Source organism: Ursus arctos, unplaced genomic scaffold (assembly GCF_023065955.2).
Source record: "Ursus arctos isolate Adak ecotype North America unplaced genomic scaffold, UrsArc2.0 scaffold_27, whole genome shotgun sequence".
NCBI classification, from domain to species: Eukaryota; Metazoa; Chordata; class Mammalia; order Carnivora; family Ursidae; genus Ursus; species Ursus arctos.
The window spans coordinates 6526647-6540558 of record NW_026622952.1 but is presented as its reverse complement, the minus strand read 5'-3'; the positions used below and the strand labels follow the sequence as shown (position 1 = coordinate 6540558).

The 13912-nt window shown below is 33.9% G+C and overlaps 1 protein-coding gene across 1 annotated transcript in view; it reads left to right on the top strand.

Annotated features, from left to right (window-relative positions):
- ADAM32 (ADAM metallopeptidase domain 32) overlaps window positions 1–13912 on the top strand; it is a 168340-nt gene that overhangs the window by 16169 nt on the left and 138259 nt on the right. Inside the window, exons 2-4 of the mRNA XM_057303370.1 lie at window positions 2771–2850; window positions 10712–10773; window positions 13193–13268. Of these exons, the coding sequence (XP_057159353.1) occupies window positions 2771–2850; window positions 10712–10773; window positions 13193–13268 (218 nt within the window). The remainder of the gene's footprint in view (window positions 1–2770; window positions 2851–10711; window positions 10774–13192; window positions 13269–13912) is intronic.

Sequence of the window (13912 nt, the reverse complement as noted above, 5' to 3'; positions counted from 1 at the left end):
AACTCAGATTTGGTCCTAAATTTCATGTATCACCAGTCTTCTTGTAAGCATACATCTTTTCCTGAAGTGAACCACAGTTATATTTTAGGTCCTCAAAAATAAGTATTAGCTTAGAGCAAGTGTTTAATATTCCCATACAAGGTCTGAATAATTGGGTTTTGATTTTGCAGATCCAATCTGAAGATTTTTCTTTTAGTTGGTTATTTCATCCTACTTACATTTATTGATAAGACTGAGATTTTTGATCTTAGAGTTTCTTAATTATGTCATACTTTCTTGATTTCATACTTTTGTTTTGGTAAAATCTTTCACTATAAAAATCTGACTTTTGGTTTATTTTCTGGGTGCCTTTGTGTATGTTCTTCTCTTAATTTGGAATATTTATAGTGTTTATAATAGATTAATTTTTTTATTTAGGCAGTAATAGTGATTCCTCACTGTAATTAGAAAATTTGGTATCTTACTACTTCCCACTTCCTGCTCTCCCCTTTATTATATGACCGTGGTTATTTCAAATCTTAGTTCTTCTGTACTGTTATGCCATTGAACAATATGTTTCTACTTCTACCACTTGATATTCAGCTTTAATCACAATTCTTTTTGGACCACATTGCAATAAATTTAAGGAAATCGGTACGCACATATGGTATTCCTCTTCTGCTATACTGCCAACATTATTATATATGTTATTATGTCTATATCATTTGAACTCTATTAAATAACTATAATTATCAAGGTTGTTTTAGCCTTATTCTATATTTAAGTTTATTTAATACCACTACTAATCTTTTACTTAAACTCTACTGATATCTTTGTTGAGAGAAGTTTCTCTGCCTTAGGTGACAGGGATGTTGAGCTATTTGCTTTACGTTTTTGCTTGTGAATACCTCTCCTTTGCCTCTATATTTGAATGAAAGTTTTGCTGGCTATGAAATTCCAGGGTTCATCCTTTCTTTCCTTGAAGATTTTTAAAAGACCTTGTTCTTCAAATGTATAGAAGCATATGGGAATAGCCGTATGCTTAACACTCAGAAACTACACTCAGAAACTACACTGTGTATAATCAGTCTTTCAAGTATCATCTTCTTTCATTAAAGTTTCTACATATGCTTAGAAGCATATGGGAATAGCCATATGCTTCTCATTGGAATTACACTGTATATAAACCATCGTTCAACTAACATCTTTTTCATTGATATATATGTGTTTGTAAATGTATGTGTAAAAGCATGTGGGAATAGACCTATTCTTAACTGAATGTAACTACATGGAGTATAATGTGTGTTTCATGTAACACTTTCTTTCATTAAGAAAAAAGTGTTTGTAAACATAAGAGAGCCCTGTGCTTATCTCATTGAACTACACTGGGTATAATCCATTGTTCAAGTAACATTTTCTTTCATTAATATATATGTGTTTGTAAATAGATGTGTAGAAGCATGAGGGAAGCATAAGCATAAGTGCTTCACTCACTGAAACTACACTGTGTATAAACCATCATGCCACTAACACTTCTCTCATAAGTATAAACCCAGTAACACCCAAACTCCCTAACTCTAACCCCAGCCTTAGCCCCTAATCCCAACCCCGTAACCCCCAACCCCTAAACCTAACTCTAAACCCTAACTTTAATCCTAACCTTCACCCTAACCTAACCCCCAACCCCTAAACCTAACTGTAATCGAAGAATTCTGTAGGGTTCTTGGAGAGTTCTCTAAACAGCAGGATACCAGACACATCCCCTCACCCTGACCCTAAACTTAACCCTAAACCTAACATTGGCCATAAACCCTAACCCTAACACAACAGCTGAGAAGAAAAAAAAAAGTGGTATGTATATACAATGAAATGTTACTCAGCCATGAAAAAAGAAGAAAATCTTGCCGTTAGCAATGACATGGATGGAGCAAGAGAGTAGTATGCTAACTGAAATTTAAGTCAGAGAAAGACAAGTACCATGTGATTTCACTCATATGTGGAATTTAAGAAAGAAAACAAATGAGCAAAGGGGAAAAAAAAAAAGAGAGAGGCAAACCAAGAAACGGATCCTTAACTATAGAGAACAAACTGATGGTTACCAGAAGGGAGGTGGCTGGGGCATGGGTTAAACAGATGATGGGGATTAAGGAATGTACTTGCTGTGATGAGCACTGGGTGTTGTATGGAAGTATTGAATTACTATATTGTACACCTGAAACTAATATTAACATGTATGGTAACCAACTGGAATTTAAATAAAAACTTAAAAAAAAGACATTGTTCTTCATTTTTTTAACGTTGAATAATATAAAAATTCTCAGGCTAGTCTGCTTTTCTCCCTAATGCCCAATATGATTTTTTCTTTCTTTTTGCATATAGGCCCATAGGATTCTTTCTTTATCTTAGACACCCAATAACTTTAGTAGAATGTCTGTTTTAATTATTATCAGTTATTCCTGAATTCAGTGTACTTTCCAGTCTATGGTTTCTGATCTTTTATTTCAGAAAAAATTTCTTGAAGTTTATCTTTGATTATTTTTTGTCTGTCCTGTTTTCCTCAGGAGCAACAAATTTTGTGTAAGTTTAATACTATGCCCCTGTCCCCACCCTCTGTCCTTTTTTTGGTCTTTCATAACTGTCTTGTCTGTTTTTGAATTAAGTGTTTTCAATATTTTTGTAGGAGTACATAGTGATTATTCATATGTGCATAAGTGAATTCTACAAAAGAACCTGAACAAATACTTAGTAAGGTATAAGACACACTTATTAACTGTCTTTTTCCTTTCTTCAGGTTCTCAAAATTCATTTCTACAAATTGTAGTTCCAGAGAAAATCCAAACAAATATAAGTGATAATTCAGAAGCAGATAATGTAAGATATTTTTCACATTAATATTATATGAAATTTTAATTTTTATTAATAATAATTAAATATATCAACCCCATTATAGAATGAATATAAGTATGCAATATGACTACTGATATGGAATTTAAAGTTTTGATAGTAAAAGCAAATATATAGATTGGAATGTTGTGTTTTGTCTAACATTTGTCATTGCTTATTGTAAAAGTTTTAAAAGTTCAAATAAAAAAAATGATGTAGGGGCACCTGGGTGGCTCAGTCAGTTAAGCGTCTGCCTTTGGTTCAGGTCATGATCCCAGGGTCCTGGGATAGAGTCCTGTATAGGGCTTCTTGCTCAGCAGGGAGTCAGTTTCTCCATCTCCCTCTGTGTGGTTCTCTCTCTCTTGCTCTCAAGTAAATACATACAATCTTAAAAAAAAATGATGTAGAAGAATTAGGGTCTTATCTGAGGAATATCTAGATGATTCAGTTGAAGAGAATAATTTTCTCCAAAATGGTTAAGAGGAATCTCTTTAAATTTTTTAAAATTTTTAATATAGTTGACACACAATGTTACATTAGTTTCAGGCATACAACATAGTGATTCAACATCTCTCTACATGATGCTGTGCTCACTGCAAGTGTAACTACCATCTCTCACCATACAACACCATTGTAATGCCATTGACCATATTCCCTTGCTGTACCTTTTATTTTCATGACTTATTCCATAAAAATGAAAGCCAGTATCTTCCACTCCCCTTCAGACAGTTTGCCCATCCCTTAAACCCCCTTCCCTCTGGCAACCATCAGTTTGTTCTTTGTATTTACAGGTCCAGTTCTGCTTTTTTGTTAGTTTATTCACTTGTTTTGTTTTTTAGATTCCTCATATGAGTAAAATCATATGGTCTTTGTCTTTCTCAGTATGACTTATTTCACTTAGCGTAACGCCCTCAAGGTCCATGCATGTTATCACAAATGACAAGCTTTCATCCTTATTTATTGTTGTGTGATATTCCAGTGTGTGTGTCTGTGTGTGTCTGTGTGTGTGTATACCACATTTTCTCTATCTATTCATTTTTCAGTGGACACTTGGATTGCTTCCATATCCTGACTACTATAAATATAGTAGTGCTGCAGTAAACATAGGGTACATATTATCTTTTTGAATTCTTGTTTTCATTCTATTTAGTTATTTTTTTTATCCCAGTATAATTAACATACAATGTTATATTAGTTTCAAGTGTACAATATAGTGCTTCTCATTGCACATCATGATAAATGTACTCTTCATCCCCTTCCCTGTTTCACCTATCCTCCCATCTGTCTTCCCTCTGGAAATCACTGGTTTGTTCTCTATATTTCAGGGTCTGCTTTTTGTTTGTCTTTTATTCTTTGTTTTGTTTCTTTAATTCTACTATGAATGAAATCATATGGTATTTGTCTTTCTTTGACTGCATATTTCACTTAGCATTATACCTTCCAGATCCATTCATGTTGTTGCAAATGGCAAGAGTTCATTCTTTTTTTACGGTTGAGTGATGTTCTATTGTGTATACCACATCATCTTTATCCATTCATCTATTGATGGACATTTGGGTTCCTTCCATAACTTGGCTATTACAAATAATGCTGCAATAAACATAGGGGTATATATATCTTTTCAAATTAGTGTTTTTGTATTCTTTGGGTAAATACCCAGTAGTGGAATTACTGGATCATATGGTCATTCTATTCTTAATTTTTTGAGGAACATCTGTACTGTTTTCCACGGTGGCTGTACAAGTTTGCCTTCCTACCAACAGTGCACTAAGGTTCCTTTTTTCTACCTACTTGCCAACACTTGTTGTTTCTTGTGTTTTTTATTTTAGCCATTCTGACTGGTCTGAGGTGATATCTCATTATAACTTTGATTTGCATTTTCCTGATGATGAGTGACGTTGAGCATCTTTTCATATAACTGTTGTCCATCTGTATGTCTTCTTTGGAGAAATGTCTTTTCATGTCGAGTGCCCATTTTTAAATTGGATTTTTCAAGTTTTTTTGGTGTTGTGTAAGTTCTTTATACATTTTGGATATTAATCTCTTATTGGTTATACCATTTGCAAATATCTCCTCCCATTTGGTGGGTTGTCTTTTAGTTTTGTTGATTGTTTCCTTTGCTGTGCAGAAGCTTTTTATTTTATTATAGTCCCAATAGTTTAATTTTGCTTTTGTTTCCCTTGCCAGAGGAGAAATATCTAGAAAAATGTTTGTATAGCTGATGTGAAAGAGATTAGTGCCTATGTTTTCTTCTAGAAATTTTATGTTTTCAGGTCTCATATTTAGGTCTTTAATCCATTTTGAGTCTATTTTTGTGTATGGTGTACCATAGCAGTCCAGTCTCATTCTTTTGCATGTGACTGTCCATTTTCCCAACACCATATGTTGAAGAGACTGTCTTTTTTTGCATTACATATTCTTTCCTGTTTTGTCAAAGATTAATTAACCTTATAGTTGTGGGTTTATTTCTGGGCTCTCTATTCTGTTCTGTTGATCTATGTGCCTACATTTGTGCCAGTACTATGCTGTTTTGATTACTACAGGTTTGTAGTATAGTTTGAAATCTGGAATTGTGATGCCTCCAGCTTTAATTTTCTTTTTCAAGATTGCTTTGGTTATTCAGAGTCTTTTGTGGTTCTGTACTAATTTTAGGATTATTTGTTCTAGTTCTATGAAAAATAATGGTATTGCATTAAATCTGTAGATTGCTTTGGATAGTAGAGACATTTTAACAATGTTAATTCTCCCAATCCATGTGCATGGAATATTGTTCCATTTGTCTGTGTTATCTTCAATTTTTTTCATCAGTGTTTTGTAGTTTTGAGAGTACAGGTCTTTCGTCTCCTTGGTTAAGTTTATTCCTAAATATTTTATTATTTTTGGTGTAATTGTAAATGGGATTGTTTTCATAATTGTTCTTTCTGCTACTTTGTTATTAGTGTATAGAAATGCAACAGATTTCTGTACGTTGATTTTGTATCCTGCAGCTCTACTAAATTCATTTATCTGTTCTAGTAGTTTTTTGGTGGAGTCTTAAGGACTTTATATAGTATCATGCCGTCTGCAAATAAAATTTTACTTCTTTATGAATTTTGATGCTTTTTATTCCTTTTTCTTGTCTGATTGCTGTGGGTAGGTCCTCCAGTACTATGTTGAATAAACGGGGTGAGAGTGTACATCTTGATCTTGTTCCTGACCTTAGGGGAAAGGCTGTCAGTGTTTCACCATTGAGTATGATGTTAGCTGTGGATTTTTCATATATTTCCTTTATTATGTTGAGGCATGTTCCCTGTAAACCTACTTTGTTGTACTCTGAATGAATGAATGTTGTACTTTCTCAAATGCTTTTTGGGCATTGATTTAAATAATATAGTATTTATCGTTTCTATTTTTAATGTGTTGTATCATGCTGATGGATTTGAAATATTGAACCACCCTTGCATCGCAGGAATAAATTCCACTTGATTGTAGTGAGTGATTTTTTTAAATGTATTGTTGGATTTGGTTTGCTATTATATTGTTGAGGACTTTTACATGTAAGTTCATCAGAGATATTGGTCTGTAGTTTTCTTCTTTTGCAGTGTCTTTATCTGGTTTTATTATTAGGGTAATGATGGCCTCAGAGTGAATTTGGAACATTTTCTTCCTCTTTACTTTTTGGAGTAGTTTGAGAAAAATAGGCACTAACTCTTCTTTAAATTTTTGGTAGAATTCACCTGTGAAGCCATCTGGTCCTGGACTTTTGTCCGTTGGGAGTTTTTTGATTACTTATTTGATTGTTTTTAAAAATTTATACATTTCTTCTATATTGTCCAATTTGTTGGCGTATAATTTTTCATAATATTTTTCTATATTTCTGTGGTGTTGGTTGTTATTTCTCCTCTTTCATTTCTGATTTTGTTTATTTGAGTCTTCTCTCTCTCTCTTTTTATGATTCTGGCTAAGGTTTTATCAATTTTGTTTATGTTTTTAAAGAACCAGCTCCTGGTATCACTGATCTATTCTATTGTTTTTTTAATTTCTATTTCATTTATTTCTGCTCTAATCTCTTTTTTTAATAATAATTTTTATTATATTGTTAGTCACCATACAGTACATCCTCAATTTTGATGTAAAGTTCGATGATTCATTACTTGCATATAAAACTCAGTGCACCATGCAATACGTGCCCTCCTTAATACCCATCACCAGCCTATCCCATTCCCCCACCCCCTCCCCTCTGAAGCCCTCAGTTTGTTTCCCAGAGTCCATCGTCTCTCATGGTTCATTCCCCCTTCTGTTTACCCCCCCTTTCTTTATTATTTTTCTTTCTATTGGTTTGGGCTCCTTTATTGTTCTTTTTCTAGCCACTTTAGGTGTAAGGTAAGGTTGTTAATTGGAGATTTTTCTTGCTTCTTGAGTTAGGCCTGTGTTGCTAATAATCTTCCCTCTGAACAGTTTTGCTGCATCCCAAAGGTTTTGGACTGCTTGCTGCGTTTTCATTTTCATTTGTCTACATATATTTTTTGATTTCCCCTTTGATTTCTTCGTTGATCCATTCATTACTTAGTAATATGTTATTTAACCGTCATGTATTTGTGTTCTTTCCAGATTTTTTCTTGTGGTTGATTTCTAGTTTCATAGCATTGTGGTGAGAAATGATGCATATGTGTCAATCTTTCTGAATTTGTTGAGACCTATTTTGTGGCCTAACATCCATTCTGGAGAATGTTTCAATTGCACTTGAAAAGATTGTGTTTTATTCTCTTTTTTGGACAGAATAGTCTGAATATATCTGTTAGTTCCATCCGGTCCTACGTATCATTCAAAGCCACTGTTTCCTTGTTGATTTTGTGTTTGGATGATCTATCAATTGATGCAAGTTTTAAAATTCTCTACTACTGTATATAATTGATTTCTTTCTGTCTGTTAATTGATTTCTTTCTGTCTGTTAATAATTTCTTTATGTATTTGGGTGCTCCCATGTTTGGTACATAAATATTTATAGTTGTCACATCTTCTTGTTGGACTGTTCACTTTATTATTATGTAGTGTCCTTTGTCTCTTTTTACAGTCTTTGTTATAAAATCTATTTTGTCTGGTGTAAGTATTACTATCCTTGGTTTCTTTTCACTTCCATTTGCATGATAAATATTTTTCCATCCCTTCACTTTGAATCTGCATGTGTCTTTTCATGTGAAATGAGTGTCTTGTAGGCAGTATATAGATAGATCTTGCCTTTTTATCCATTCTGTTACCCTTTGTCTTTTAACTGGAGTTAATTTACATTCAAAGTAATTTTTTATAGGTATGTACTTAATACCATTTTGTTACTTGTTTTACAGGGTTTTTTTTGGTAGTTCTTCTCTGTTCTAGTCTTCTCTTGCTGTCTTGTTTGATGGCTGTTTTAGTGAAATACGTAGATTTCTTTCTCTTTATTTTTTGCATATCTATTATAGGTTTTTGATGTGTTTTCACCACTAGGTTCATATATAACACCCTATGTTTATACAGTTCTGTATTAAGTTGATGGTCGCTTAAGTTGGAACACGTGAAAGCACTGATTTTTTACTTCCACCCTCCACATTTTAGGTATATGATGGCACATTACATCCTTTTATTTTGTGAAAATTTTTTTTAATTTTGTGAATCTTCTGACTGATTTTACTGCTTTTGTGCTTTAACCTTTCTACTAGTTTTATAAGTGATTGATCTACTTTTATTATGTTTATATGTACCTGTGAAATTTTTTCCTTTCCTATTTTTCCTACGCTTGCTTATGGTCTTTCCTTTCCAGGCAAAGTATTTCCTTTATCATTTCTTGTATGGCTGATTTAGTGGTGATGAATTCCATTTGTTCATCTGGGAAACTTTTTATCTCTCCTCCTATTCTGAATGATATCCTTGCTGGATAGAGTGTTCTTGGCTACAGACTTTTTTTTTTTCCTTTTAGCACTTTGAATTTATCATGCCAGTCCCTTTTGGCCTACAGAGTTTCTGCTGATAAATCAGCTGACAGTCTTATGAGATTTCCCTTGTATATAACTGTTTTCTTTTCTCTTAGTGCTTTTAAAATTCTTTCTTTATCACTTCTTTGTGCCATTTTAATTATTATGTGTCTTGGTGTAGACCCCTTTGGGTTGATTTTTTGGGGGGCTCTCTGTGCTTCCTGGATCTGGATTTCTCTTTCCTTCTCCATATTAGTGACTTTTTCATCTGTTCTTTCTTTTAATAAGTTTTCTGTCCTCTTTTCTCTCTCTCTTCTCCTTCTGGGATTCCTATAATGCTAATGGTATTATAATTGATGGTGTTGCTGAGATTTCTTAACATAGTCTCATTTTTTATTTTTTTACTTTTTGCTCTTAAGTTTGGTTGCTTTCCATTACTCTGTCTTCCAGCTCGCTGGTTTATTCTTCTCCTTCCTCTAGTCTATTCCGTCTAGTGTATTTTTAATTTCTATTATTGAGTTCTTCATCCCAGATTGGTTCTTTTTATATTTTCTGTTTCTTTGTTTAGGGTCTTATGGAGATCTTCTTAAGTCCAGTATCTTTATGAGCATTACTTTGAATTCTCTTTCAGGCATATTTCTTATCTTCATTTCATTTAGCTCTTTTGCTGTGAATTTATTTGCTTGTTTGTTTTCATTTGGGACATATTCTTCTGTCTTCTCATTTTGTCCAATAACTCTTTTTGTCTGTTTCTATGTGTTAGGAAAGTCGGCTACTTCTGCTCTTGAAAGTAGTGGCTTTATGAAGAAGAGATGCTGTAGTGCCCTGATGTGCAATGTCCCCTGTCTACCAGAAGCTGGTGCTTCAGGGTGTCACCTATTTGTGTTGTATGTGTCCTAATGTTGTGATTGAGAGGTATTTGCCTCAGGTCCAACTGTCTGCAGTGGTTCTCTTTGCCTTTTGTGGGCAATGTTTGGTCCCTGTGTTGTTAAGGGGCCAGTCTGGGGCTGCCTTGGACTTGAACTGAGTCAGACCAGATGTTTGCCAGAACTGCAGTCTCAGCACACTGCTGGGTGCTCTCCCTGTGTTGTCCCCTGAGAAGTTTTCATTGGTGTACAGGGCCTGTAGTCAGACCAGATATCTACCTCCAGTCTGTTTGTTGGGTTTGCAGGGACCCCAAACTACCAGGCTCTCTCTCTGCTGCCCCTTGTCGGGTTTTTGTGGGTGGGCAGGGCTGGCAGTCACAGATCCTAGAAGGCTTATCTTTTTCTGTGTTCCCGTATTTGTGTCTTTTTGGTTTTTATATGCTTTAAGTTTCCTTTTCAGTGATGCTCTAACTCTTGCTTTTTATATGTTCTCCTTGGCTGAATAAAATCTCATCACTCAGGTTCATCAACTTAGTGATGTTGCAACTTGTTATCCATGTTTTAACTTGAGAATAGTAATGATGGAGTCAAAAACAATACGAAATTTTGTTCAAGAATCTTCTGTTTAAAAATACAAGAATCAGGCAATACATTTTAAGAAAACAGATAAAATAAATATCTTTTGTGCCTGATAGAATAAGCTTCGCTGATATAGGATACCTTATTATCCCAATGATGCCACCTACATAGACATTATAGCATAGCATGTGATCTCTAATTTCAGAAGAGCTTAAAATTCAGTTATATATAGTTATACATAGATTTCTAATCCCATATAAATCCTTAGGTTAGGCTTATTTTTGTAGAAATAGTAAGACTGGATTATATAATAAATGTTATAATTTTTGATATATTATTGTAAAGTTTAGATCACAATATAGTTAAGACATTTTAATCAAGACATTTTAGGGATTGTTTGGAGGGATTGATTGATGTAAAATTATTGTTTTGCTGCTGTTACGTGGATCTTCATCTCAGTTGTTCTGGATTCTCTAGGAACAGATATCCTATATTATTGCAATAGATGAGGAGCCGTACACTGTACACCTTAAGCAAAGGTAATTTTTAATTCATTTAGTTTTGTATTTCATTTTATTGATATGAATTTGTTTACTTACAATAAAAGTGGAGTGTTAATTAATGTAGTTGTTACTAAACATTTTAGTTGTTTCAGATGAACAGATGCTTTCCTGTGAATTAATTAAATTTTTGGTCCTAACTCCTCCAGTAGTCTTTTGTGAATAGGGGGGAACAGAAAAAAATAAGGGCCCCTCTCCTGAAGATTAACCTATATGATCTTATGCTATAGACAGAACCAGAAGGACCTACATAATTAGGGCAGAATGTTGGAATAAGAAGTAAGTCTGTGAGTGTATCAGGGTTTGATCAGAGAGGCAGGCCTGGAATGAGGAATTTAATATGGAATGACACTGTACACTTGTGAGAGTTTATGGAAAATAGTACTAGCTGTGTACTTCCTTCAGGGAATTGAGAAAGTAACTGAAATAACTTTCTGTAGGGTTTCTCTCATGGAAACCAGGAAACCATGAAATTTCTCTCATGTAGAGAAAAGCTGGCTTAGAATTAATTTGTGAGTTTCAATAGTAAATTTCAGTTAAATTTTGGTTATAGAACTAGACTACATGGTATTAGGGAGAGGAGGATTGTGAGAAGCTTAAGGTAGTAAGTTGTAAATAACTTGTTTCAAAAATGGCAGAAAAAGAAGAAACAGGTGCAGATGAATGCTTTTTAAGAAAGAAGGAACAAAGTTTTCTGGCTGAAGGGAAGTTTCTTAGAGATGTATAAACAAGTGATTATTGTATAAAATGCCAAAGAATAGCATTGAGTAAAAGAAGAGTTAACCTACTCCTTTAGACAGAAGGGAAGGAGAATATGGTAAATGACAACTCAAAGATCTTTTCAAGTGTATAAGAGGGAAAGTGAGAGAACTCACAGTGCATTTGAACATCTTATCAGGACTATAAACAGTGGTAAGAATTATATGGACTGGAGTTTAGGAGATGGGTAGAGCATGTGTGTATTGTTTTGGGAAATTACTTGTGTAATGATTATGATTGCACAGTGATAATTAGGAAGTTATTGCAAATAACTTATATGAGAAATAATGAAAAGCAGAACTATGACTGTAGAGGTAAGGATCTTTTTTTTTTTTTTTTGAGATACTGAGGTGGCAGGAAAAAGATTAGCTAACATTGAATATAGTGGTAGCAGAGATTCGGTGTGGCAGTGAAGGAGAAGGGAACAGATCTGAGTCAGGGGAAATATGGGCTTAGTTTTGAAAAGTTAGATATGAAGTGCTTGTAGGATATCCCAAGAGAAATGTCCAGTTGGCAGTTAGATTTAGTTTAGAATGTGAGTGTGGATTTCAAAGCCATGTATTTATGTAGGTATAAATGAAGCACCAGAAATGAACAAGATGAATCTGTAGAGGTAGGAGTGAATATCAAAGGTCAGAAGGAAAAACAACCCAGAATTGAAGGCCATGGAAACACTTAAGGGAAGAAGTAAAGACCCAGATGAAGGGACTCTTAAAGTATACAGAAAGATATTAGGGAAGCCAGGTGGAAATGGTATGGTTGAAGTTGAAGAGTAGATGGCTTAAAGAAGGGAAGCATGGTCAACAGTATGTGTGTGTCAGAGTAGTTTTACTTGACTTCAAGCTGCCTTTTGGATTTGACAACTAGAGGGTCATTAGTTACCCATATGAGATCACTTTTAGTGGAGGATTCCTAACTAGCTAGTCTGGATGGTCTACTAATGTTACATTGGATTGAGGAGTGACCATGAGGTGAGGAAATAGGGTAATATGTACAGGCAATGATACCAGAGAAGGTTGAACTTGGACTTGTAGTTTCAGTACAAGTTTCTACATTCAGATAACTACGGACTTTTACACAATACTCTTCTACTTTATTGTAAAGGTAATATATATGCATGGTAGTGAAATTTAGAAAGAATGAAAGAATGGAAAACTCTCATAATCCTACATCTAGTTCATATCTTTGTAAATTTAAAATGCCTTTTTTCTCATCTTGTAGTCCCTTCTTATTTTAAAGGAGTACATTAAAATAAAAAAATAAAGGAGTTCGGTAAAATAGGAAAATTATTTTGAGTGTGTATATCTTTGAATATAAATTATATATATATATATATATCTCAAAAGAAAATACTACCTTTGTTGGATTTGCAGACTTGCTATAAAGGTCCAGGCCCAGATAGCAAATATTTCAGGCTTTGAGAGCCATACTATCTCTGTTAAAATGACTCAACTCTGCTGTTATGCTTGAAAACAGCCATGGACCATACATAAATTAATGGGTGTGGCTGTGTTCCAATAAAACTTTATTTACAAAGACAGAGTAGGACAGATTTGGCCTGAGGGTGTTAGTTTGTTGAGCACTGCTTTATGTGTTTCAAAAAGAGTAACTTTTAATACTCTTTCATTTTTATATTCAGTTTTTTTTTAGCACATAATTTTATGGTTTATTTGTATAATCAAGGATCTGTGAATTCTCATCCTTCAGATATTCAGGTAAGATTTAAGTTCTGTATTTTATAGATTTTTAAAATCTTTTTTACAGTGAATAAATGTTTTCCTAATACAGAACACTGTATTCATAGGGGCTATATTTAAGGATCCATTTATGGCCTCATTTCCCTCATTATTAGCCTTTCCTGAAGTCTTGGTAAATTAAAGAGGAACTGGATGGACTAATGGCTTCCGCTCTATAGAACACAGGCACCATTTAGTTAATTAATTAATTTCAATTTTGTTGAATAAATGAATATAAATTAAATACTAATAAAAGCAAACAAATATTGAACACAAAATCATACATTTTAAACCCTTTCTTTTTTTTTAACCCCCATCCCATCCATTAATAAATCTTATTGACACTACCCTTTAAATTAGATAGCCAGATCCACCCTCTTCCTCTGTCTCCATCCTGGTAACATTCTTTTCCAAGTAAATGCTTAGATTATTGCTATAACTTCCTGAGTAATCTCCTTGTTTCTATACCTTGCCCATCCCTTTAGTTTTCAATGTGACCAACCAGATCAATCTTATTAAAGCCTAGACACATTGTGTTGTTTCTGTGCTCAGAACCCTCCATGGTTCCAGACCTCCTGTTGTTTACAAAGTGAAAGCCAAAGTCATATCAATATCCTACAGCC